This window comes from Schistocerca piceifrons, chromosome 7, assembly GCF_021461385.2.
Source record: "Schistocerca piceifrons isolate TAMUIC-IGC-003096 chromosome 7, iqSchPice1.1, whole genome shotgun sequence".
NCBI classification, from domain to species: Eukaryota; Metazoa; Arthropoda; class Insecta; order Orthoptera; family Acrididae; genus Schistocerca; species Schistocerca piceifrons.
This window is the reverse complement of record NC_060144.1, coordinates 271,104,822-271,132,566: the sequence shown is the minus strand read 5'-3', so window position 1 is coordinate 271,132,566 and position 27,745 is coordinate 271,104,822. Positions and strand designations below refer to the sequence as shown.

Below are 27,745 nucleotides of genomic sequence, written 5' to 3'. Positions count from 1 at the left end.
TAAAAAGTGTCCATTAAATTACAAATGGGAATGCATCAACCATTGAAAAGCTTTCCTACTAGAATGGAATACTGCACATACGTGACAGTATGCTACTTGTTAGGCATAGTAAAAAGGCAAGAAATACAAGATTTTAGTAGACACAGTTGCACGCACGTCAGTCTTTAGTGCAGAACTCTTAGGCAGGAAGAGACTAAGATCTTCATGGTACAGAGATGTGAGGCCATGACATTGATGTGAAGTCATTAGGGACAACACTACTCAAATGTAGCGTTGGAGCTAAGAATTTTCATGCGTACATGTAAGTATTGCCACATGTTGGTAAAGGTTATTCTGAAGTTCTCAGGACTAGACTTCCCTGATAATCAGCATGCTAAAATTAATCTTTTGCAGTATACAACATAATTCAGTTGAAAGTTTGTTTCAGCTGGGAACAACAATTGCGAGCTAGGCAGTGCTGAAAGGGACACCAATCTAAAGTGTTGCCCAACTGAAATACAAACATGTACACCAAAGATTGGTTCCCATGGTAGTGTAACACCAGGGTACATGGAAGCTGGTTTTGGATTGCTGTTGCTACCAATGGCCACAAAAAGTACTGTGCATGGTAAAACCACTGAAAAGTAATGAAGAATTGGTTTTGGTGGTTTTGTGTGCAGAAATTTGGTGCACCTTCACAATATAAATGGAAAGTTCGTGGGTTCCTTTTAAGCTGGATAATTTTGGCATAGATGATGTCAGCCTGTCAAAGGGCTTTCCACTTTAAGTGGTCTGGACATAAAGGACATTGATAGGTCATGTGATGATGTGATGACCAGAGCCGCAAGCAAACCCTCAGTGCATCTGCACTACATAAAAAATGGAATCACTGTAAAGAAGTGATCCACAAGTGATGGAAGCTTTATAACTGTGATTCCTGGATTTGTTGAACACAAATAATCCTGTTGCCAGTGACAGATGTTACACAACACCATATACCCAGGGGTAACAATGCTCCAGTTTATAGGAAGTTATATCATATACCAAAGCATCTCCTACCATTCATGGAGGAATTCATTGATCAATGACTGGCACAAGGAATAATACAACAAAGATATTCTTGGATGGTAAACATCATCATTACTCTAAGAATGTCACTGATGAAATAAGGAAGTAATACAATTTCTGTTTTGACAGCCAGTATTCGGACACAAAAGCTGTTACTGATGCGTATCCTGTCCAGGAATATCACAGACACACTGGAAAATCTAGGCTAAGGAAACTATTTTCCAACGGTGGACCTAAGAAGCAGATATCACTAGTGAGAAGTATATCCAGAAAGATATAATAAGGTGTGATATAAAGTCATGTAGTTGGCTAGCAACCATTCTAGTAAATTTGTGTAGATTTGTAATTAAGCTGGCTAGGTCACACAAAAAGGCATACAGCAGGTGAAGAATGCTTTATTGATCACAAAGTAGTAGTAGAACAAGCAGTAGTAGTAGTAGTAGTAGTAGTGGTAGGCAATGGGATAACATCACTACTACAATGCTGCCAGGGTTCTGTTAACCAATTGTGTACTCTTAATATACTTGAGACATAAAACCACTCATCCCCCCCCCCCCCCCCCCTTACTCATACAACAATTACCTGTTAAGAGACTAAACAGTATTTTAAAAAAGTGTAACATAAAATATGATTGTAAACTTGTATTAAAGCATAACCATTCCACAAAGACTATATAGGATTAACCCTTTTACTGCTCTGGACGTGTTACCGTGCGTGCCTTTGTAGCTGTCCCTGTGTGCTCTGAACGTGTTTATGTGCACCACCAGTCCTTCTACCTGGTATTCTGAACATGTCTACGTGCAGACATGTTCAGAGTACCAGGTAGAATGAGTGGTGGCATGCATAAACACGTTAAGAGCACATAGGGGCAGGTACAAAGGCACATGCATTAACATGTCCACAGCAGTTAAAGGGTTTAGAAACAAAACAAAGACATTGTGAATAAGCTTTTATGAACATTCTAATGACAAAACGTTGTACAGTGTGTAATTATGCACGTAATATACAGGGTGATTATAATTAAAGTTAAACTTTCAAAAAACTGCAGAAATAACACCAATGGTCAGAATGATGGCAAATTGCGACGGAATATTATCGGAGAAGGGGGAAAAATGTATGGCAGAAGAAAAAAAATAGTGTGAAAATTGATCAATAGATGGCGCTGTCTGCATCAAAATCTGTAAATGAAAACACCTGTCATGTGTGCGACCCACTGAAATTGGTATAAACATGCCAGTACACGGCTTCTCTTCCTGTCGCATTTGCAACGTTCGCCATGAATGTCTCAATGCACGATCACGCTCTGCTTGTAAAGCTGTATTACAAGAATAATGACTGTGCACACATCGCTCTGCCAAAGTTCTGGACACTGAAGGGTTTGAAGAAAGGCGTTGGTCCGATGACTGTTGTGGGTCTGGAGAAAATGATTCAGAAATCTGAAAAGATGGGTTCTTTTGGTGTTCAACCTGGTAGAGGGAGGAAACAAATTGATTCGACATCAGTGGATGCAGTGGCCACAGCAAAGCAGGAGGAGATGAGTGGTGGTGTGGAAATGTGCAATGCATGGAGAATTGCCCAAACATTGGACATACCCAGTGCATAAAATTCTACAAAATATCCTTCTTTGCTATCCATTCAAAATTACCCATGTGCACGAGTCTCTTCCTGTTGACCTGCCAGCAAGAGGGACCTTTGCTTTAGAATTTCTTGTTTGCATGGAAGTGAGCAATGATTGGCTGTAGACGATTTTGTAGACAGATGAAGAAGCCTGCTTCCATCTGACAGGATACGTCAATACAAAGAATTGTTGAATATGGGTAACGGAAAATCCACACACAAATCAACCAGTACCTCTTCATCCTGAAAAGGTCACTGTGTGGTGCAGGATTACGGCATCATTTATCATGGGGCCATATTTTTTTCAAAGCGACAGGTGCTTCTGGTTCTGCTACCTTTACCATCACTGTCACTGGTAAGCGCTATGAGTGCCTTTTCTGCAACCACATCATTCCAGCTCTCTGACAGCATGGATGTGTGGATGGGATTATTTTTAGGCAAGACGGTGAATCTGTGTGCATTGCAAATCCAGTTAAGCAGCTGCTGAAGCTCCATTTTGGAAATGCTAGAATTATCAGCTTGCATTTCCCTACAGCCTGACAGTCCCGATTACCTGATCTTAATTTGTGTGACTTCTGGCTGTTGGCTATCTAAAAGATGTTGTGTTCAGTGTTCTGATTGCAAACATAGATGCACTGAAGGCACACATTGTGCAGCACACTCTGAACATGACCTGGAAACACATCGATCAGTTGTGGAACAAGCTATTTCTCAATTTCCACTCATTGCGGAAAACGGTGGACAGCGTATTGAACATGTTTTGCACCAGTCACATGGAAATGAATAATCTGATTCGATTTTGATTGATGCTTTTTATGCAGTTTTTGGCTTCAACACAATTAAAATCCTATGTGACTGGAGCTTTTTATGTTGTTTTTGGCCTCAGGACAGTCAAAAGCTGATGTAAGTTATGCTTTTTATGTGGTTTTTGGACTCAGAACAATTAAAAACTGATATTTCCATCCAATGTGATATGACCTTGCCATGAAGGATGGGCTTACATAACTAACAGTATCACACCTGTACACCCATGCACACTGAGTAGGTACAGTTTATTTAATGCCAAACGTACACGTTTTGTAACTATTTATTTTTCCTCTGCCATACATTTTCCCCCTTCTCTGATAATATCCCGTTGCAATTTGGTGACATACTGACCAGTAGTGTTATTTCTGCAGTGGGAGAAATAATATCACATACTATGAAAGCTACTGCTTCACATCACTCCAGCGAGCAGTCTGAATTGTTAATTCAGCAACATAACATCACTGGGGAGGGATCATAATGTCATTCTGATGCACAGCACAATGCTTCAAGAATAAGTAGATGTTCCACAAGAATGCCTACAGCCCACTGGACATGGCAAAAAAGCATCAAGCAGAAGCACGGATTCCAAAGTGTGGCAAAGAATACTGATGATCCCAGAAAATGAGGACACATGAGGTCAACCTCAGCTAGACATAACTTGACTGGCTGAGATGGACAATGATGAATACTTAGCTTTCCAAGCCTACATTCTATTCAGTTACAGTGGGCCAGCTAAGATGCAGACCCTGTGACATGCTACTTATCATTCGCCAGATGGCTTCTACCTTGGAGATTTATGCCTGCTTGGTCTGCCAGACCTGGTTACTGTGAGCTGTCAACATCTCATCTATTACTGAGGTGTTTTGAGGACTTCTACCTTCAGCTTTCTGAGAACTGCACTGATGGTGTTTGGCACACTGTCAACGTGCCATTGTATCCACTAGGCACAGTAAAGGCTGCTGCCATCGAGTTGCTTTTGTGGGCTGACACAAGCATTCATGGCCTATCTCTAGTGGAGATGTCATGTAGTCATGCCATAGCTCTGCACTACCATCTTCAGTCCCTGCAGGGTTGCCGAAGTTTATTAGGACCCACACCTTCGACACACACACACACACACACACACACACACACACACACACAACCCCCCCCCTCTCTCTCTCTCTCTCTCTCTCTCTCTCTCTCTCTTTCTCTCTCACACACACACACACACAACCCCTCTCTCTCTCTCCCTCTCTCTCTCTCTTTCTCTCTCTCCTTCAGGACCAAATAAAAATACAGATTCTGACATAGATCAAAATCATAATCTAGCAGTAATCAATAGTAACAGAAATTTGAAAGAATGTCATACAAGTAGCAAATTAGGAAGTGGACACAATACAAAAAAGTAGAAATTCTTCAAGGCAGTGCCCAGCAGCATAGATTACAATTAGGAACTAATCAGAGCAAGATGGATGGAATATAATAAAGAATGGAATGGTCTAGGCAGAGTTGGCAACTGCAGGCACAGTGAAAGCAATTACAAAAACATACACAACTCACGAAATATGCCAGCTTACTGATGGAAGGAAGAAGACTGATAACCCAGAGGGTGAGGCAGTAGGCAGTACAGACACATTATACATAGTTAGAAAGCAGAACATGCAAAGAGGATAAATGAGAAAACGTGAAAGATACTTTTACAGGAATGTGAAAGGGGGATTTTCACAGGGAGTTGTTGGCATGGCAACAAGAAAGAGTAAACACAATTTTGGAGAAGTAAAAAGCAAAAAATTTTACCTAAAAGGCACACATGGGAAACCTAGGTTACATACAGAAAAAAGAGCAGATACACATCAGAATACATACATTTATATACATCTTTAAATTTGGAAAGATAAGACAAGGGTTTTTCAGTAAAAAAAGACTCCCAATTCTTTTAACAGCCATTAATGTATGAAAACATCCTTTTAGGTGCTTCAAATTTGAAGTTTCTTCTACACTTGTACAAAGTTTTGAATAATTCTGACTGATGGCAGAGATCTAGTGAACCATCAAAACAACATCTATTAGAGACACTCATTACAAGCAACACACTGTAATAGATTTCTTCATTTGAGATAAAGAAACCATGGTGGTCATCTACAAATACCTATGTGCAGTAAATGGTAATTATTGAGTTGATAGTACTGTTGAGTGATGGATAAAGAGAGTTAAAGTACCAAGATGTGCAGAAACTGAGCTTCGGCCTATCAAGTTCCGAACGCCATTTTCAAAGCCACTGCTCCCAATATGGTGAACTGTGTGAATGCCATTATGCAGGCAGACTGGTGGATCACCCCTTGATAATTATCTCTACAGTGATCAGTGAGCATGGAAATGACTCAGTATTTGTGGCTGGTTCCATTCTCTATCAACAACACTTAATTGAATAATAACCAAAAACTTCAACAAGATCCAGCACAGATAAAAAAAAAACACCAAAAGTAAGAAGGGCATAGAAGATTTTTCTAATGGTATGGAGAGTTTAATTTACAAAGAACGTAGTTTAAGGTTAAGTAACACTAAAACAAAGGTTATTAAGACAGCATCAACTCACTTATCATCAAAAAGATTATCAGACATAGTATGCCAGATGAGAAAAAAGCTTTGTCAGAAGAGCTCTGCTGGTACTGTGGATGTATATAGAATAGATGTGTTCCTCAAGGTGTATGTCTAGAGCATGGCATTGTGTGGGAGTAAAACATGTCCCATTAGAAAAAGAGGAAAGAGGTAGCTGAAAGAAGTCCACATTTGGTATTGTAGAATGGTGTTAAAAAGGAAGAGTATAAATAAAGTCCAGTATTAAGAGGTGCACTGATTTCTTCAACCAACAGAACTGGCTTCAATTCCTAATCAAAGTATCCAGTGTTATGTTATTACTTCATGCATTTACATATACACCAAAATGGTGACCTGACTTGGAATGAGTCAATAAACAACACTGAGGACAGTTTTGACCTCGACTTCAGAATGAATCTGCAACAAACCTTTAATTTGAAAGAAGTTGATGATACTTTAGGAGTGAGTGAGGAAAGATGTTTGTGACAAACCTTCACCAGAAACAGGGACAGTTTAGAGTGGTGACTGCTGCTGCTGCATCCAGGAATAACTAATGTGGTATAGGAAGGAGCTATAGAGTCAAAATATTTTAAGGGTAAGAGAGGTTTGTGATACCAGATGTAAAACAGGTTATCAAGAAATTTAATTGTGGGGACTAGGTATACAAAGATAAACATGTAATGGGAAAAGATGGAGATTGCATCAAATCAGTTGAAAATCTGCCAATGAAGAGAAAAGATATCTACCGTCAGCAGGGGTAACATTGGCCCATTTTTCCACAATATTTGACATGTTAAGCCCTTGGTAGCTGACACAGTACTGGTAAACTGTAATAAAATATTTTTTAAAGCATCTATATAACCATGTGTGACAAAATCAGTCTAGTGTTACCAAATTTCAGAAACTGTTTATGACTGTAATATTCTTTCAAAAAACTGGGACAATGTTACCTTTACTTGGGGTAACTTTGTCCCGCATGTTCAAATCTGTCTACAAAAAACTAAAAAATGCAATAAGCCAATGTTCAATCAACCAACAAGGATCATATAATTATAGAATGTTACTAAACTTCAATAAGTCATTTAAATACCAAAATTGAGTTAGATAACTAACATTTAAAGAGAGAGAAAGAAAAATGAAATGCCGATTAGTTTATTTTTATTTTATTATTTATTATAAAAGCTCAGAACAGTTTAAATATTGCAGAAATTGATTAAATAAAGTTGTCCAATTCAGGAACTGAAAATTGGTTCCTTTTAGATACCTTTTTGGGTTCTTTTATTTTGAACAACACATCTTTCCAAGAATATTGTTAAATAAGTTAGATGAACTGGGAATAAGGGGACTTGTGAAAAAGCGGTTCCAGTCATATCTAAAAAATAGAAGACTGATAACTGAAATCTCACATATTTCAAGTTGCTCAAACTATATTGTAAAGTATACTTCAAACCCAAATTATGTAAATATAGGTGTCCCACAGGGTAGTGTCCTTGGCCCAATACTATCCCTCATTTACATAAATGACTTCCCACAGAGCATCAAGCATGGACAAACAATATTGTTTGCAGATGACTCAAATGTTATTATCAGTGACAAATCACCAGATGCACTGATAGAAAAAGCCAAACAAACACTTAAACAGTGCATGTGAGTGGGCATCCAATAATAAACTAACACTAAATTTTTAAAAAAACAAATGCTAATAACTTCTATGTCTGCAAAAAACCACACTATAACAACTTTAAGTTAGACAATGAAACTATAGAATGTGTAGACTACACAAAATTTCTTGGTATGCATGTTGACAGTCAGTTAAAGTGGGAAGAACATATTAAAATACTTACTAACAGAATCGCTACAGCGTGCTATGCTCTTAGAATTCTGACTGCAGTCTGTGATACTACATGTGTCATATCTGTATATTTTTCTTATATCCACTCTGTTATTACCTATGTAATAATATTTTGTGGAGGTAACAGCAAAAATATTCAAATAGTTTTCAAATTACAGAAATTAGCAATTCGTACGATAATCAGGAGTGGCAGTAGGGCTCACTGTCTTGAACATTTCCAAAAGCTGGAAATCCTAACTGTCCCCTGTGAATACATTTTTCAAAGTATTAGGTAAGCAAAAAAAAATATTGACTGCTATGTTAAAAATTCTTTAGTACACAGCCATGAAACTAGAAACCAATACAATCTGCATCTGGAGAGGAAAAATAAAGTTAAAACTCAGCAGAGCTTGTTGTACAATGCCGTTAAATTATATAATAAATTACCCCAAAATATAAGAGATATTGACACAATTGGACAGTTCAAAACAAAACTAAAAAATTTTTTATTAAATAAAAGTTATTATGCAGTAACGGACTATCTGAATTAAAACATGTAGCGTAATTAAAGTAGCCTGCATTGTAATACATGAGGAAATAATCATAATATGAAATCCAGAATTGTACAGTACTATAAGAAAATTACATAAGGATATAAAACTAATGTAAGATACTTTAAAAATGTGTGCAAATATTAACTTTATGTGTATAAATTGTAGGTATATTGTATTGTATATGATTTTGCTGACGAAATCCACACAATGTAAATTGTTACATGGATTAATAAAGAAATCAGTCAATCAATATAACATCGAATCTGGTCTTTCAGGTCACCTCCAACACTTAAGTCTCTTCTTCATGCATTCAAAACAACACAGCCCATCTCATTAATCTGTCTTATTTGTCCTGGATACTTTTCCCCCATTGAAAAGGACAGTTACAAAGTCATTTTCAACATAATCCTCATTACAGTTTGATGAACACTCCTTAGAAACTGAAAATGTTTCACTTTTTTCACTTGATTCTTCCAGTGATACATCATCAAGATCATCATCACCTGAGCAACTTGACAGTTTGAATCTCTTCTGTCTTTGCTTATTTTGCTGGGAAATGGAGAAGAGGCAGGTATCTTGGTACCAAGCAGTTTCAGATCATTAACGTAGATGCTTTTCCCAGCATGCACATCTATCGTCTTTCTTCTTTTCTTAGCATCAGATGAGGAACAGAACATTATTGAAGTTGAGCTCTTACTAAAGTTGCAAATGTTTTCTACATATTTTGCACCTTGTTTGCAAATCACCTTCTTACTTCCTGAGTCATCACAGAGGTTCATTTCATCATAATTCCAGATTCTGGATAGTGGAACATCTTTCACAGCTTCACTTAAGTTATCCATATAACTGTTCAAGTCTACTTCTCTGATCTGAGCTCTGACCTTTTTGATGTTTGAGCTCATTCTAACAGAGAGTTCATTGTGGCATTTCAAAAAGAATTTAGTCCACTCATAACCAGGCAAATTATTCTTGAACATAGGAATATTGTCACCCTTTTTATCTAAATAACTTTTGACAGCCATATGAAAGTCCAGTTAATCAATTGGAAATCCAAAATCACACAACTTTATGAGATGGTGTTGAAAGGAAAGTTCTTCCTCATCTGCAAACAGTCAAGATTGACCTACATTTTTTGAATGCTTGCCAGCAAGCTTGTTTTTTATGGTCAGTCTGGGTATCCAAAACCTTTGTTCTGCTTCATGTTGCATCATTTGATGTGCACAAATTGCTTTTAAACATTCTTCCAACTTCTCCAGTGAGTAATTTGCGTATGATCTTCAACCAAGTCTCTTGTTATGTATTTGTGGCATTGTCTGTAAAATAAGAAGAAAAACATTTTGCAGCCTCACTGGAAAGAATTCTGCTTAAAAGAGTACTGGATATTTAAAAGAATTACTGGTAGATAATGAAATAAACAACCTGTAAGCTTAACATCGTTTGGGCCAAAGTAACCCCAAACATGGGCCAATGTTACCCCATGGTGAAATGCAATATTTATTTCGTACTTATATGGAGAAACTGACATCTTTCTGTTTTAAATCTTAATCTAGACAAATGAAGCTATAATAAAAACTACTTACTGAAAATTAAATCACTTCTGTAACTGATAACCAAATGAAAGTTGGAATAACACTAATTTTCCATGAGTTGCTGACCATAGCGAAACAAGTGCTGCTGCAGCAGCAAATTCATGAACTACAAAAACAGTGAAAATGCAGTGTAGCTGATGCTGCCACCTATTGTTTAAGACTAGAAAAATGGATGTTCGTTGATGTACATATGAGCAGTGAGACATGGAATCTTTGTTTTCCTCTAGGACAATGTTGCATGCAAAGGGCCAATGTTAACCCCGCTGATGGTACACTTATTGAATAGTATAATTAGCACCAAACAGATATGTTCAGTGATAAACTTGTCACATTTCACATGCTTTGTATTGCCTGCATCTACATTCATAATCTGCAGATTGCTGTGAACTGCTTGGTAAAGGCCACTTCCTGTTGTACCATACTCCAGGATTTCTTCTTGTTTCATTCCAGTATGGATTGCAGAAAAAATGACTATGGGAGTGACACATAGTGAGCTGTATTATGTTCCTAGAATCTTCGCTTTACATAAAGCAATTGCCAGTTCAATTTTTTCAGGGCTTCTGTCACACTATGCCATGGGTCAAACGAACTTGTGACTACTTGTGCTGCTCAAATTTGCATACATCCAATATCCCCTGTAAGTATTATTTGGTATGGGTCCCATATACTTGAGTAGTACTCAGGGACAGGTCAAGCAAGCATTTTGAAAGCAGTCTCCTTTGTAGATTGCCCACTTCTTCCCAGTATTCCACCAGTTAACTACAGTGTGGTTCACCTGCTTTACCTACAGTTGAAGCTATGTGATCAATCCATTTCACACAGTTATTGCAGTAGTATGAAGTGACTGTTAACTATTTCAAAAGTCTGACAGATAACCAACAAGTATTTAAGAAGAAATTAAAAGAATTTCTGAATGACAACTCCTTCTACTCCATAGAGGAATTTTTAGATATAAATTAAGAAAAAAAGAAAGAAAAAACAAACAAAAAAATTATTTAAAAAATTTAAAAAATTAAAAAAAAAACAAAAAAGTTGTTATATTAACTTAATTATGTTGTTAAATTAACTTAATTATGTCCTGTATTGGAAAATTTGACTCGTTCCACATCATTACATCATTCATGATCCATGGAACTAGTATTAATCTAATCTACATTTCTGGACATTTAAAGAGAAATGTCAAGTTTTGCACCACTTTGAAATCTTATCAAGACCTGATTGAATGTTTGTGCAGTTTTTTCAATAATTTTTTCATTATAAATAACTGCATCAGATGCAGTATTTCTGAGATTATTGTTTATGTCATCTGTGGGTCATTAATTCACAACACAAACAGTAAGGCTTCCAACACACTACCCTAATGAAACTTGAAGTTACTCCTTCATCTGTTGATGACCCTCAGTCCAAGATAACATGCTGCATTCTCTCTACTAAGAAATTCTCAATTCAGTAGCAAATGTTGTTTGATGCCCCTTATGATTATTAATAAGCACTAGTGTGACACTGAGTCAAATGCTTTTTAGAAGTCAAGAAATACTGCATCCACCAGATCATTGTGATCCTTGACATGTGAGGAAAGTGTAAGTTCAGTTTCACATAACTAAAGCTTGTAGAATCCATAGTGATTGGCATGGAGGAAGTAATGCTTTTAAATTAATGCACAGTTTTACCTATGAAGATGTTAATAATAGCAGAGTCTTCAGAGGCAGATTGGTTATCAATCTATAGGTACTGCTGTACAGAGTTTGGAGACTCTAAATTCGCCAGAACACTATTTTGTATGTCAATATGTTACACAGAAATGACTTTTTGCTTGTAACTAAAGTATTTCAAATTTTAGTCTTGTGTTGAGCTGTCTTCTTAACATTTTGTAATAGAAATCCATAAGGATGGTATGCATCAACATTGTCAAATGTGTTTTTGATAAAAGACAAAATAGCTCCTCTCTTCCTTTTTGCCTAACATTTTCATGTGAATTCTGCTGTCTGCAGGTGACCGTGTAGCTATTGAGCCAAACAGTCCATGCAGAAGATGCAACTACTGTAAACTTGGGAGATACAACTTATGCACAGATGTCTCTTACTGTGGAGCACCACCTCATGATGGCAGCCTTAGTTATTATTATAAGCATCCAGCTGATTTCTGTTTTAAGTATGTATGAATTATTTTTTGGTTCAATTATTTGTATTTGTTAGACAACACTTGGGCACCATTTAGAAAAGATTATATCATATTTATTTTTATATATTTAACAGTACTTATAGTATGAACATTCTGTGCAATAGCAAATGACACATCAAAAACACTACAGAAATATTTACAGAAGCAGAAGCTATTGTCTTGTAACATACAAGCTAAATCAGTGATTTATTGTATTGGAGATACATCTACATTATATCGTACTACACCAAAGTCTAGTTTTAGGGCATTTTAATACTGTACAATATAATTATAATATGTCATTTAATTTCACACAGTACACAGATATCAAATCATTATTTAAAAGAATTTATTTGTAGGTTTACTTATTACTGTTCCTTTTGCAACATCTTGCTCAAGTAACAACATTATCAATCAAGAAATCCTCTAGTAAATAAAAGCACTTTTGGACTAGCATACTATAGAATTTTTTCTTTAGAAAACTACTCTCAATCATATTTACATTTTTGCCTTTTATTACAAATATTTATGCACTGTGAAGTTTGGGTAAAGATTAGTAGTCGGTGGGTAAGAAGCACAATTTTTTCATTATTACTAGTACTATAACCTGTCTCACCATGCAGACAGACACATCCGATTCTTTGTTAGTTTGAAAAAGACATAACATGTAATGAATATTGAGTAAAAGAATGTGTAACCAGAGCCAACTGTTGTGAAATCTCAAAACTATTCTCCTTTCAGATAAAAATTCCTTGTTCTGTTCCAAATGCTCCTAAATCAGTTTACCTCCAATTTTTATGTTTCTTCTAGTGTCACAATCCGGTGTCAAAAATACCAAAAATGGGACTAAAAGAAGTATTCACATGTATCTGAAATTCTGAAATTTATCGCTGAAAGAAAAGTATGTACGAACTGCAAGTAAACTAATACTCTCTCAATTCAGAACATTGTTATTTATTAAGTATCTGTTATGAAATGGTAGCATTAATATGTTTGGTGATTAATAAGCACAATTTTATTTTGCAAGAAATTGTGCTTTATTGCTTCCATCCCTTTCCCATTCCAAGGAATTAAATGAGGCAACTCTTTTAACTCAGACCATCAGTGAATTGTGATTCTAGCAAGCAATCATGTCTGTTTATTTATTTATTCATTCTTTGGTCACTGTTTAGAGTGATATTGGATAGTCAGTATAATCTACAATTAAAATATTGGGGTAATTTAAATTTGAGCATGTATATTATTATATTACAATAGATTATAATAGAGGGAAACATTCCACGTGGGAAAAATATATCTAAAAAGAAAGATGATGAAACTTACCAAACAAAAGCGCTGGCAGGTCGATAGACACACAAACAAACACAAACATACACACAAAATTCTAGCTTTCGCAACCAATGGTTGCCTCGTCAGGAAAGAGGGAAGGAGAAGGAAAGACAAAAGGATATGGGTTTTAAGGGAGAGGGTAAGGAGTCATTCCAATCCCGGGAGCGGAAAGACTTACCTTAGGGGGAAAAAAGGACAGGTATACACTCGCACACACACACATATCCATCCACACATACACAGACACAAGCAGACATTTGTAAAGGCAAAGAGTTTGGGCAGAGATGTCAGTCGGGGCGGATGTACAGAGGCAAAGATGAAGTTGAAAGACAGGTGAGGTATGAGCGGCGGCAAATTGAAATTAGAAATTAGCGGAGATTGAGGCCTGGCGGATAGCGAGAAGAAAGGATATGCTGAAGGGCAAGTTCCCATCTCCGGAGTTCTGACAGGTTGGTGTTAGTGGGAAGTATCCAGATAACCCGGACGGTGTAACACTGTGCCAAGATGTGCTGGCCGTGCACCAAGGCATGTTTAGCCACAGGGTGATCCTCATTACCAACAAACACTGTCTGCCTGTGTCCATTCATGCGAATGGACAGTTTGTTGCTGGTCATTCCCACATAGAACGCTTCACAGTGTAGGCAGGTCAGTTGGTAAATCACGTGGGTGCTTTCACACGTGGCTCTGCCTTTGATCGTGTACACCTTCCGGGTTACAGGACTGGAATAGGTGGTGGTGGGAGGGTGCATGGGACAGGTTTTACACCAGGGGCGGTTACAGGGGTAGGAGCCAGAGGGTAGGGAAGGTGGTTTGGGGATTTCATAGGGATGAACTAAGAGGTTGCGAAGGTTAGGTGGACGGCGGAAAGACACTCTTGGTGGAGTGGGGAGGATTTCATGAAGGATGGATCTCATTTCAGGGCAGGATTTGAGGAAGTCGTATCCCTGCTGGAGAGCCACATTCAGAATTTGATCCAGTCCCGGAAAGTATCCTGTCACAAGTGGGGCACTTTTGGGGTTCTTCTGTGGAAGGTTCCGGGTTTGAGGAGATGAGGATGTGGCTCTGGTTATTTGCTTCTGTACCAGGTCGGGAGGGTAGTTACGGGATGCAAAAGCTGTTTTTAGGTTGTTGGTGTAATGGTTCAAGGATTCCGGACTGGAGCAGATTCGTTTGCCACGAAGACCTAGGCTGTAGGGAAGGGACCGTTTGATGTGGAATGGGTGGCAGCTGTCATAATGGAGGTACTGTTGCTTGTTGGTGGGTTTAATGTGGACGGACGTGTGAAGCTGGCCATTGGACAGGTGGAGGTCAACGTCAAGGAAAGTGGCATGGGATTTGGAGTAGGACCAGGTGAATCTGATGGAACCAAAGGAGTTGAGGTTGGAGAGGAAATTCTGGAGTTCTTCTTCACTGTGAGTCCAGATCACGAAAATGTCATCAATAAATCTGTACCAAACTTCGGGTTGGCAGGCCTGGGTAACCAGGAAGGCTTCCTCTAAGCGACCCATGAATAGGTTGGCATACGAGGGGGCCATCCTGGTACCCATGGCTGTTCCCTTTAATTGTTGGTATGTCTGGCCTTCAAAAGTGAAGAAGTTGTGGGTCAGGATGAAGCTGGCTAAGGTAATGAGGAAAGAGGTTTTAGGTAGGGCGGCAGGTGATCGGCGTGAAAGAAAGTGCTCCATCGCAGCGAGGCCCTGGACATGCGGAATATTTGTGTATAAGGAAGTGGCATCAATGGTTACAAGGATGGTTTCCGGGGGTAACAGACTGGGTAGGGATTCCAGGCGTTTGAGAAAGTGGTTGGTGTCTTTGATGAAGGATGGGAGACTGCATGTAATGGGTTGAAGGTGTTGATCTACGTAGGCAGAGATGCGTTCGGTGGGGGCTTGGTAACCAGCTACAATGGGACGGCCGGGATGATTGGGTTTGTGAATTTTGGGAAGAAGGTAGAAGGTAGGGGTGCGGGGTGTTGGTGGGGTCAGGAGGTTGATGGAGTCGGGTGAAAGGTTTTGTAGGGGGCCTAAGGTTCTGAGGATTCCTTGAAGCTCCGCCTGGACATCAGGAATGGGATTGCCTTGGCAAACTTTGTAAGTAGTGTTGTCTGAAAGCTGACGCAGTCCCTCAGCCACATACTCCCGACGATCAAGTACCACAGTTGTGGAACCCTTGTCCGCCGGAAGAATGACGATGGATCGGTCAGCCTTCAGATCACGGATAGCCTGGGCTTCAGCAGTGGTGATGTTGGGAGTAGGATTAAGGTTTTTTAAGAAGGATTGAGAGGCAAGGCTGGAAGTCAGAAATTCCTGGAAGGTTAGGAGAGGGTGATTTTGAGGAAGAGGAGGTGGGTCCCGCTGTGACGGAGGACGGAACTGTTCCAGGCATGGTTCAATTTGGATAGTGTCTTGGGGAGTTGGATCATTAGGAGTAGGATTAGGATCATTTTTCTTCGTGGCAAAGTGATATTTCCAGCAGAGAGTACGGGTGTAGGACAGTAAATCTTTGACGAGGGCTGTTTGGTTAAATCTGGGAGTGGGGCTGAAGGTGAGGCCTTTGGATAGGACAGAGGTTTCGGATTGGGAGAGAGGTTTGGAGGAAAGGTTAACTACTGAATTGGGGTGTTGTGGTTCCAGATTGCGTTGATTGGAATTTTGAGGTTTTGGAGGGAGTGGAGCTGGAAGTGGGAGATTGAGTAGATGGGAGAGACTGGGTTTGTGTGCAATGAGAGGAGGTTGAGGTTTGCTGGAAAGGTTGTGAAGGGTGAGTGAGTTGCCTTTCCGGAGGTGGGAAACCAGGAGATTGGATAGTTTTTTAAGGTGGAGAGTGGCATGCTGCTCTAATTTGCGGTTGGCCTGTAGGAGGATGCTCTGAACAACAGGTGTGGATGTGGGAGAGGAAAGATTGAGGATTTTTATAAAGGATAGGAGTTGATGGGCGTGTTGATTGGCTGAGTGGATGTGTAGGTGAAGGATTAGGTGGGTGAGGGCAATGGATTGTTTGGTTTGGAACTGGTATAGGGACTGATGGAAAGAAGGGTTGCAGCCAGAGATGGGAACTTTAAGTGTGAGGCCTTTGGGGGTGATGCCAAATGTCAGACAAGCCTGAGAAAATAAAATATGGGAGTGTAATCTGGCTAGGGCGAAGGCATGTTTGCGGAGGGAATGTAAATAAAACTTAATGGGGTCGTTGTGAAGGTGTTGTGAGGGTGACATGGTACTAGAAGGTGGAAAGTGGAACACGAGGCTGAAATGAAAATGAAAATAAATATGAAAAAATATATGGGGAGAGATAAAGGTAAAATTAGAAAGCAAATGGAGATCTGGTGTGAAAAAAGGCGAAAAAGGGTTGGTTAGGGCTGGGCTATGTTGATCCTGTGGTGAACTTGTGTAGGTAGATAATGATGTGCATAAAGGTTAGGTGGTTGTGTTGCCGCCAAAACACGTTAAAGGGTGGAGAAATTCCGGAAAATTTCGAAAAAACTACGTGAGGATGTATTAAAAGGAGTGGTTTGGTGGTGGCAGATTATAGAAATGAAGCTAACAATTGTTTGATGAAGAAATAATGACGTTAAAACCTGTGGGAAGCGGCTAAAAATGATCGGTGATGTGAGAAAAACGGAAATGGAAATAAAGCAAAAGTTATTAAAACTGCCGAAAGGGTTGTTTAATAGCTAAAAGGAACTGTTTGTGGACTGGAAACGGTGGATTTTATAGCAGCAAAGCGGAAAAAAAAAAAATTGTTTGGTTATGGTTTCGAAGTGATTTACGTATTATTACGTATTATTGAGTCTGCTTGTGTCTGTGTATGTGTGGATGGATATGTGTGTGTGTGCGAGTGTATACCTGTCCTTTTTTCCCCCTAAGGTAAGTCTTTCCGCTCCCGGGATTGGAATGACTCCTTACCCTCTCCCTTAAAACCCATATCCTTTTGTCTTTCCTTCTCCTTCCCTCTTTCCTGACGAGGCAACCATTGGTTGCGAAAGCTAGAATTTTGTGTGTATGTTTGTGTTTGTTTGTGTGTCTATCGACCTGCCAGCGCTTTTGTTTGGTAAGTTTCATCATCTTTCTTTTTAGATATATTTTTCCCACGTGGAATGTTTCCCTCTATTATATTCATATCATTAATTTGAAGCCAACAATCACGTTTGTTATTGTTATCGTTATTGTTATTGTCACTGTTACATTTCGAAGTCTTTTCTGTCGTCTTATTTCCTCCTTCTGTTTTTGCCAGCAGTTTCACTTTCTATTCACCTTCTCCTTTTTTACCGTAATCCAGTATACAATTTTATCCCGTCGATACACTCAATAATACGTAATAATACGTAAATCACTTCGAAACCATAACCAAACAATTTTTTTTTTTTTCCGCTTTGCTGCTATAAAATCCACCGTTTCCAGTCCACAAACAGTTCCTTTTAGCTATTAAACAACCCTTTCGGCAGTTTTAATAACTTTTGCTTTATTTCCATTTCCGTTTTTCTCACATCACCGATCATTTTTAGCCGTTTCCCACAGGTTTTAACGTCATTATTTCTTCATCAAACAATTGTTAGCTTCATTTCTATAATCTGCCACCACCAAACCACTCCTTTTAATACATCCTCACGTAGTTTTTTCGAAATTTTCCCGAATTTCTCCACCCTTTAACGTGTTTTGGCGGCAACACAACCACCTAACCTTTATGCACATCATTATCTACCTACACAAGTTCACCACAGGATCAACATAGCCCAGCCCTAACCAACCCTTTTTCGCCTTTTTTCACACCAGATCTCCATTTGCTTTCTAATTTTACCTTTATCTCTCCCCATATATTTTTTCATATTTATTTTCATTTTCATTTCAGCCTCGTGTTCCACTTTCCACCTTCTAGTACCATGTCACCCTCACAACACCTTCACAACGACCCCATTAAGTTTTATTTACATTCCCTCCGCAAACATGCCTTCGCCCTAGCCAGATTACACTCCCATATTTTATTTTCTCAGGCTTGTCTGACATTTGGCATCACCCCCAAAGGCCTCACACTTAAAGTTCCCATCTCTGGCTGCAACCCTTCTTTCCATCAGTCCCTATACCAGTTCCAAACCAAACAATCCATTGCCCTCACCCACCTAATCCTTCACCTACACATCCACTCAGCCAATCAACACGCCCATCAACTCCTATCCTTTATAAAAATCCTCAATCTTTCCTCTCCCACATCCACACCTGTTGTTCAGAGCATCCTCCTACAGGCCAACCGCAAATTAGAGCAGCATGCCACCCTCCACCTTAAAAAACTATCCAATCTCCTGGTTTCCCACCTCCGGAAAGGCAACTCACTCACCCTTCACAACCTTTCCAGCAAACCTCAACCTCCTCTCATTGCACACAAACCCAGTCTCTCCCATCTACTCAATCTCCCACTTCCAGCTCCACTCCCTCCAAAACCTCAAAATTCCAATCAACGCAATCTGGAACCACAAAACCCCAATTCAGTAGTTAACCTTTCCTCCAAACCTCTCTCCCAATCCGAAACCTCTGTCCTATCCAAAGGCCTCACCTTCAGCCCCACTCCCAGATTTAACCAAACAGCCCTCGTCAAAGATTTACTGTCCTACACCCGTACTCTCTGCTGGAAATATCACTTTGCCACGAAGAAAAATGATCCTAATCCTACTCCTAATGATCCAACTCCCCAAGACACTATCCAAATTGAACCATGCCTGGAACAGTTCCGTCCTCCGTCACAGCGGGACCCACCTCCTCTTCCTCAAAATCACCCTCTCCTAACCTTCCAGGAATTTCTGACTTCCAGCCTTGCCTCTCAATCCTTCTTAAAAAACCTTAATCCTACTCCCAACATCACCATTGCTGAAGCCCAGGCTATCCGTGATCTGAAGGCTGACCGATCCATCGTCATTCTTCCGGCGGACAAGGGTTCCACAACTGTGGTACTTGATCGTCGGGAGTATGTGGCTGAGGGACTGCGTCAGCTTTCAGACAACACTACTTACAAAGTTTGCCAAGGCAATCCCATTCCTGACGTCCAGGCGGAGCTTCAAGGAATCCTCAGAACCTTAGGCCCCCTACAAAACCTTTCACCCGACTCCATCAACCTCCTGACCCCACCAACACCCCGCACCCCTACCTTCTACCTTCTTCCCAAAATTCACAAACCCAATCATCCCGGCCGTCCCATTGTAGCTGGTTACCAAGCCCCCACCGAACGCATCTCTGCCTACGTAGATCAACACCTTCAACCCATTACATGCAGTCTCCCATCCTTCATCAAAGACACCAACCACTTTCTCAAACGCCTGGAATCCCTACCCAGTCTGTTACCCCCGGAAACCATCCTTGTAACCATTGATGCCACTTCCTTATACACAAATATTCCGCATGTCCAGGGCCTCGCTGCGATGGAGCACTTTCTTTCACGCCGATCACCTGCCGCCCTACCTAAAACCTCTTTCCTCATTACCTTAGCCAGCTTCATCCTGACCCACAACTTCTTCACTTTTGAAGGCCAGACATACCAACAATTAAAGGGAACAGCCATGGGTACCAGGATGGCCCCCTCGTATGCCAACCTATTCATGGGTCGCTTAGAGGAAGCCTTCCTGGTTACCCAGGCCTGCCAACCCGAAGTTTGGTACAGATTTATTGATGACATTTTCGTGATCTGGACTCACAGTGAAGAAGAACTCCAGAATTTCCTCTCCAACCTCAACTCCTTTGGTTCCATCAGATTCACCTGGTCCTACTCCAAATCCCATGCCACTTTCCTTGACGTTGACCTCCACCTGTCCAATGGCCAGCTTCACACGTCCGTCCACATTAAACCCACCAACAAGCAACAGTACCTCCATTATGACAGCTGCCACCCATTCCACATCAAACGGTCCCTTCCCTACAGCCTAGGTCTTCGTGGCAAACGAATCTGCTCCAGTCCGGAATCCTTGAACCATTACACCAACAACCTAAAAACAGCTTTTGCATCCCGTAACTACCCTCCCGACCTGGTACAGAAGCAAATAACCAGAGCCACATCCTCATCTCCTCAAACCCGGAACCTTCCACAGAAGAACCCCAAAAGTGCCCCACTTGTGACAGGATACTTTCCGGGACTGGATCAGATTCTGAATGTGGCTCTCCAGCAGGGATACGACTTCCTCAAATCCTGCCCTGAAATGAGATCCATCCTTCATGAAATCCTCCCCACTCCACCAAGAGTGTCTTTCCGCCGTCCACCTAACCTTCGCAACCTCTTAGTTCATCCCTATGAAATCCCCAAACCACCTTCCCTACCCTCTGGCTCCTACCCCTGTAACCGCCCCCGGTGTAAAACCTGTCCCATGCACCCTCCCACCACCACCTATTCCAGTCCTGTAACCCGGAAGGTGTACACGATCAAAGGCAGAGCCACGTGTGAAAGCACCCACGTGATTTACCAACTGACCTGCCTACACTGTGAAGCGTTCTATGTGGGAATGACCAGCAACAAACTGTCCATTCGCATGAATGGACACAGGCAGACAGTGTTTGTTGGTAATGAGGATCACCCTGTGGCTAAACATGCCTTGGTGCACGGCCAGCACATCTTGGCACAGTGTTACACCGTCCGGGTTATCTGGATACTTCCCACTAACACCAACCTGTCAGAACTCCGGAGATGGGAACTTGCCCTTCAGCATATCCTTTCTTCTCGCTATCCGCCAGGCCTCAATCTCCGCTAATTTCTAATTTCAATTTGCCGCCGCTCATACCTCACCTGTCTTTCAACTTCATCTTTGCCTCTGTACATCCGCCCCGACTGACATCTCTGCCCAAACTCTTTGCCTTTACAAATGTCTGCTTGTGTCTGTGTATGTGTGGATGGATATGTGTGTGTGTGCGAGTGTATACCTGTCCTTTTTTCCCCCTAAGGTAAGTCTTTCCGCTCCCGGGATTGGAATGACTCCTTACCCTCTCCCTTAAAACCCATATCCTTTTGTCTTTCCTTCTCCTTCCCTCTTTCCTGACGAGGCAACCATTGGTTGCGAAAGCTAGAATTTTGTGTGTATGTTTGTGTTTGTTTGTGTGTCTATCGACCTGCCAGCGCTTTTGTTTGGTAAGTTTCATCATCTTTCTTTTTAGATATATTACAATAGATTTATACATATATAATAATGAAAACGTAGGCAACACAAAAAAAATTTACTACTAATTAATTTACTACAAGGGGCGTTTGAAAAGTCCATGCAAAGTCCGAGAGATGGCACCACCGGCATGTATCGAGGTCATGTTTAGCTAGTAGCATCTTTGGAAAGAACGCCCACCAAGTTTCAATCATATTGGTCTATTTCTTTGTGTCTGGCATTCGTGCATATCAAGGAAGTCGAGTCATTGTCAAAAAATGGACAAAAAAATGTCATGTGGTGATTAAACATTACTTTATGAAAGGCAAAGTGCCTCAGGAGACTAAAGAAAAGTTTGATAAACATTATGGTGACTCTGCACCTTCAATTGAAGAAATGGCTGGCGGGACAAAGATTTTACACAAACAAGGAGGTGAGCAACAAATAACTATTTTGCAGATTTGGACAATTCCTATTATTCAGAAGGGATCAACACATTATAACAGCATTGGACAAAGTGTATAAGTCTAGAAGGAGAGTATGTCAAAAAATAAAAAAGGTTTAGCCCAAACAGGTAAGCAGTTTTTATCTTTGCATGGACTTCTCAAATGCCCCTCATATATACAGGCAGCTAATTTCAGTTTCTGCTGTGATGCTAGTGTATTGATGAAATTAAGAAAATTTTTATGTTCCGTTTTCATTGACAATGTATACAAGGAGTGCAAGATGTGGCAACCCTGCACGCTTGCATAGGCACAATATTTTTGACATTGATCTATAAGCTGCTTCTAGTCCAAGCGGCACGTCGATCCAATTACTCAGTCGTGAGTTGTGCTGTGATAAGTTAACACGTGTTTGTGTCCTCATCACGGAAATGGAACTGCATAATATTGCGCAAGGGTACGCCATTTCATTTTGCATTAAATTGGGTGAAAACGTGGTGACAACTTATGGTAAGCTTCAGAAGGCTTTTGGAGAGGAGGTTATGTCAAGAGCTCAAGTTTCTCAATGGCATAAGATGTTTATTGTAGGCAGAATGAATGTTGAAGATGAAGATCGCAGTGGATGACCATCAACATAATGGATGGATGTCAACTTGGCCAGGGTGCATGAACTCATACAATCTGATCGAAGATTATCCATGAAAATGATTGCAGAAGAACTGAATATCAATCGAGAAATGGTTCATCTAATAATAACTGAAGATCTTGGTATGAGAAAGATTTGTGCAAAACTGGTCCCCTAAAATCTCACACCACAACAGTGAGAAACACTGAAAAATGTGGCAGCCGATCTGTTAAATCAAATGGAAATCAATCCAGAATTGTTGAGCTGTGTTATCACTAGTGATGAAAGTTGGTTTTTTCAGTATGATCCAGAGATAAAATGCCAAAGTTCGCAATGGTGCTCAAAGGGATCACCCAGACCAAAAAAGCTCGCATGTCAAAATCAAAAGTGAAATGCATGCTTGTGTGCTTCTTTGATTCCATGGGAATTGTTCATATAAAGAGTGGGTGCCTCCTGGACAAACACTTAACCAATATTACTACAAAGAAATTTTAGAAAGACTTCATAAAAGAGTTCTTTGTGTCCGTGCCAATAATGCTGATAATTGGATTCTGCATCATGATAATGTGCCATCCCATACTGCTCTGTCAGTACAGCAATTTTTAACCTCAAAACAAATTTCAGTACTATCACAGCCACCTCATCCACCGGATATCGCTCTGTGCGACTTTTTTCAATTTCCAAGAGTCAAAATGGTGGTCAAGGGACACCATTTTCAAACAACACAAGATGTCCAAAAACCTGTGATGAGGGTCTTGGAGGATATTACAGAAGATGAGTTCCAGAAATGTTACCGTCAATGGCAGAAGCGCTGGAAAAAGTGTATGCAATCAGAAGGGAACTACTTTGAAGGAGACCACACTAAACTTGACTGAAACGGTAAGCAACATTTTTTTTCACATCAGTCTCATTACTTTATTGTCGCACCTCGTATGTAGCACAGTTCTCAGGATATTACTGTAGTACTGCAAATTCTTTCTAATTTTTCTGGATTAGCCTCAAAATATCTCTTAACACTGTACAAAAATGCTGTTTTTAAGGAATCTCTTCATTTTGTTTTGAAAACTAGTAGTGCTTTTATATTTTCTAAACTGTTTGGTACTCTGTTGCATAATAAATACCCTGCTTTAGTAGGGCCTATTGCTTGGAGCACCATATTGAACCCAAGCTACTGCTAAAGAATGTAGTTTTATGGGAAGACTAGAATAGGAATGAGTTGTGATCATAACTGAGAAGCTACCTGAAGGAAAAGTGATGGTTCTGGTTTTACAAAATTGATGTATGCTGATTACATGCTGCTCTCATATTGCTGGCCAATGTGTTAGTGCCAACCTTAGATAGAAAGAGAAGGTGGAGCAACATTCAATCACCAGGGCAATTTACTACAGCACAACAGTTTTAAGGAATTAGATAGTTTGGAAAACATTTCTATATTTGAAAATAAGCTAATATTTCGAATTAAGGATTACTGAAGAAGATCACAGCAGAGAGATCAAAATGTTGGTCATTCAGAACAAATATGATGCAGTCTAACAACACAGCAGATTTTTAACTTCATTATTGAACACTTGCAAGCTGTGTAACAGCTGTCTTTCACAGCACACCATGACATAATCCCACAGGCCTATTCCACAATTTACAAATGGAAAAGTTTTCCACAGCACACTGTTTTCAGTATTTTTGTTTGATACAGTTTTGGACAGCTGGGTAATACAGTGCACTGTTTATTTTCCTACATTTATTTACATATTTCTTTATATTCCGTTTTATACCAGCAGCTCAATGATGGCCTTTGCAGATGTCGGAGATAATAATATGACAAAAATTATATTTACAAAATTTTACACATATGGTTCATGTTGTGGGTTCCTGTAGTCATATCCTAGTTCATGAACCACGGGCAACGTATGAGTGGCCAAGTAAGTGGTCCAGACAGTCGGGATACCAGTTGCTTTGGAATAAGGCTGGGCATCTCGGACATATCCTGAGTCGTGGTCACCTTTGTGCACATACGGCAAAGACTACCAAATCCACCAGTTAGTCCCTCAACCGTTAGGGGTAATACCCAATGGGGCTCGGGGCAAGTAAGGCTAGCAACCTGCTTCCCTGGTACTTTAAATATGATGCTGGCAACAATCAGAGCAAAATGCCTCAGACCTTTGGAGGTGACGGAGTCCCACCTCTAACTGACAAACCAGGGACTCCTAAGATACGACTTGGCAAACAAATGGTAATGAGATGGGGAGCTATTAATATCAATGGGGGCTACTCTGGGAAGAAGGTAGAGCTGGCAGAGGCTGCAAGTAAGATGGGGCTGGACGTTTTAGCTGTTAGTGACATTCGGGTATGAGAAAGAAGAGGAAGTGGGACAATACAAGGTCTACCTGTCAGGAGTCAAAGCAGGAATAGCAAAATGGGGTGTAGGGCTTTACATCAGGAAAGAAATGGAACCCAGCGTAGTTGCAATAAGGAATGTAAATGAACGACTGATGTGGATAGACTTGACAGTGTCTAGCAAGAAAATTAGGATTGTGTCAGTATATTCGCATTGTGAAGGGACTGATCAAGATAAGATGGATAGTTTTTATGAGGCACTCAGTGATGTAGTTGTTAGAGTAAAGGACAAGGACAGTGTTCTGCTCATGGGTGATTTTAACGCCAGGATTGGAAATCGAACAGAAGGGTATGAAAAGGTTATGGGTAAATTTGGAGAGGATATGGAGGCCAACAGGAACGGGAAACAACTCTTGGATTTCTGTGCCAGTATGGGCTTAGTAATCACAAACTCCTTTATTGAACATAAGAACATTCACCGGTATACTTGGGAAGGCAGGGGAACCAGATCTGTCATTGACTATATAATAACAGATCAGGAATTCAGGAAGGCTGTGAGGGACACACGTGTATTCAGGGGATTCTTTGATGACACTGATCATTATTTAATCTGCAGTGAAATTGGGATTGTGAGGCCAAAAGTGCAGAAGGTCAGGTCCATATGTAGGAGGATAAGAGTGGAGAAACTTCAGGATAAGGAAATCAGGCACAAGTACATAACAGCGATCTCAGAAAGGTACCAGTTAGTTGAATGTAGTCAATTACAGTCATTGAAAAGGAATGGACAAGGTACAGCGACACAGTACTAGAAGTGGCTAAAGAATGTCTTGGAACAGTAATGTGTAAAAGTAGGATGAAGCAAACAGCTTGGTGGAATGACACAGTTAAGGCAGCCTGTAAAAGGAAAAAGAAGGCGTATCAAAAATGGCTACATACTAGAACTCAGGTAGACAGAGAAAGTTATGTTGATGAAAGAAACAAACCCAAACAGATAATTGCAGCATCCAAGAAGAAATCTTGGGAAGACTTTGGAAACAGGTTGGAGACTATGGGTCAAGCTGCTGGAAAACCATTCTGGAGTGTAATTAGCAGTCTTCGAAAGGGAGGTAAGAAGGAAATGACAAGTATTTTGGACAGGTCAGGAAAACTGCTGGTGAATCCTGTGGATGCCTTGGGCAGATGGAGGGAATATTTTGAAGAGTTCCTCAATGTAGGTGAAAATACAATCAGTAATGCTTCAGCTTTCGAGGTAGAATGGGATAGGAATGATGATGGAAATAGGATCACATTTGAGGAAGTGGAGAAAATGGTCAATAGATTGCAGTGCAATAAAGCAGCTGGGGTGGATGAAACTAGGTCAGAACTAATCAAATACAGTGGAATGTCAGGTCTTAAATGGCTACACAGGATAATTGAAATGGCCTGGGAGTCGGGACAGGTTTCATCAGACTGGACAAAAGCAGTAATCACACCAATCTTTAAACATGGAAACAGAAAAGATTGTAACAACTACAGACGTATCTCTTTAATCAGCGTTGTGCGTAAAATCTTCTCAGGTATTGTTGAAAGGAAAGTGCGAGTATTAGTTGAGGACCAATTGGATGATAATCAGTGTGGGTTTAGGCCTCTTGGAGGTTGTCAGGACCAGATCTTTAGCTTACGGCAAATAATGGAGAAGTGTTATGAGTGGAACAGGGAATTGTATCTATGCTTTATAGATCTAGAAAAGGCATATGACCAGTTTCCTAGGAGGAAGTTATTGTCTGTTCTATGAGATTATGGAATAGGAGGCAAACTTTTGCAAGCAATTAAAGGTCTTTACATGGATAGTCAGGCAGCATTTAAGAGTTGACAGTAAATTGAGTTCATGGTTCAGAGTAGTTTCAGGGGTAAGACAAGGCTGCAACCTGTCTCCACTGTTGTTCATATTATTTATGGATCATATGCTGAAAACAATAGACTGGCTGGGTGAGATTAAGATATGTGAACACAAAATAAGCAGTCTTGCATATGCGGATGACATAGTTGTGATGGCAGATTCGATTGAAAGTTTGCAAAGTAATATTTCAGAGCTAGATCAGAAATGTAAGGACTATGGTATGAAGATTAGCATCTCCAAAACAAAAGTAATGTCAGTGGGAAAGAAATATAAATGGATTGAGTGCCAAATAGGAGGAACAAAGTTAGAACAGGTGGACGGTTTCAAGTACTTAGGATGCATATTCTCACAGGATGGCAACATAGTGAAAGAACTGGAAGTGAGGTGTAGCAAAGCTAATGCAGTGACCACTCAGCTATGATCTACCCTCTTCTGCAAGAAGGAAGTCAGTACCAAGACTAAGTTATCTGTGCACCGTTCAATCTTTAGACCAACTTTGTTGTATGGGAGTGAAAGCTGGGTGGATTCAGGTTACCTTATCAACAAGGTTGAGGTTACGGATATGAAAGTAGCTAGGATGATTGCAGGTACTAGTAGATGGGAACAATGGCAGTAGGGTGTCCACAATGAGGAAATCAAAGAAAAACTGGGAATGAACTCTATAGATGTAGCAGTCAGGGCGAACAGGCTTAGACGGTGGGGTCATGTTACATGCATGGGAGAAGCAAGGTTACCCAAGAGACTCATGGGTTCAGCAGTAGAGGGCAGGAGGAGTCGGAGCAGACCAAGGAGAAGGTACCTAGATTCGGTTAAGAATGATTTTGAAGTAATAGGTTTAACATCAGAAGA

The 27,745-nt window shown here is 40.2% G+C and overlaps 1 protein-coding gene across 1 annotated transcript in view; it reads left to right on the top strand.

Annotated features, from left to right (window-relative positions):
• The window catches only part of LOC124805269 (sorbitol dehydrogenase-like), a 139,174-nt gene that overhangs the window by 59,973 nt on the left and 51,456 nt on the right, over nt 1-27,745 (top strand). The window contains exon 4 of the mRNA XM_047265779.1: nt 12,017-12,176. Coding sequence (XP_047121735.1) covers nt 12,017-12,176 — 160 coding nt within the window. The remainder of the gene's footprint in view (nt 1-12,016; nt 12,177-27,745) is intronic.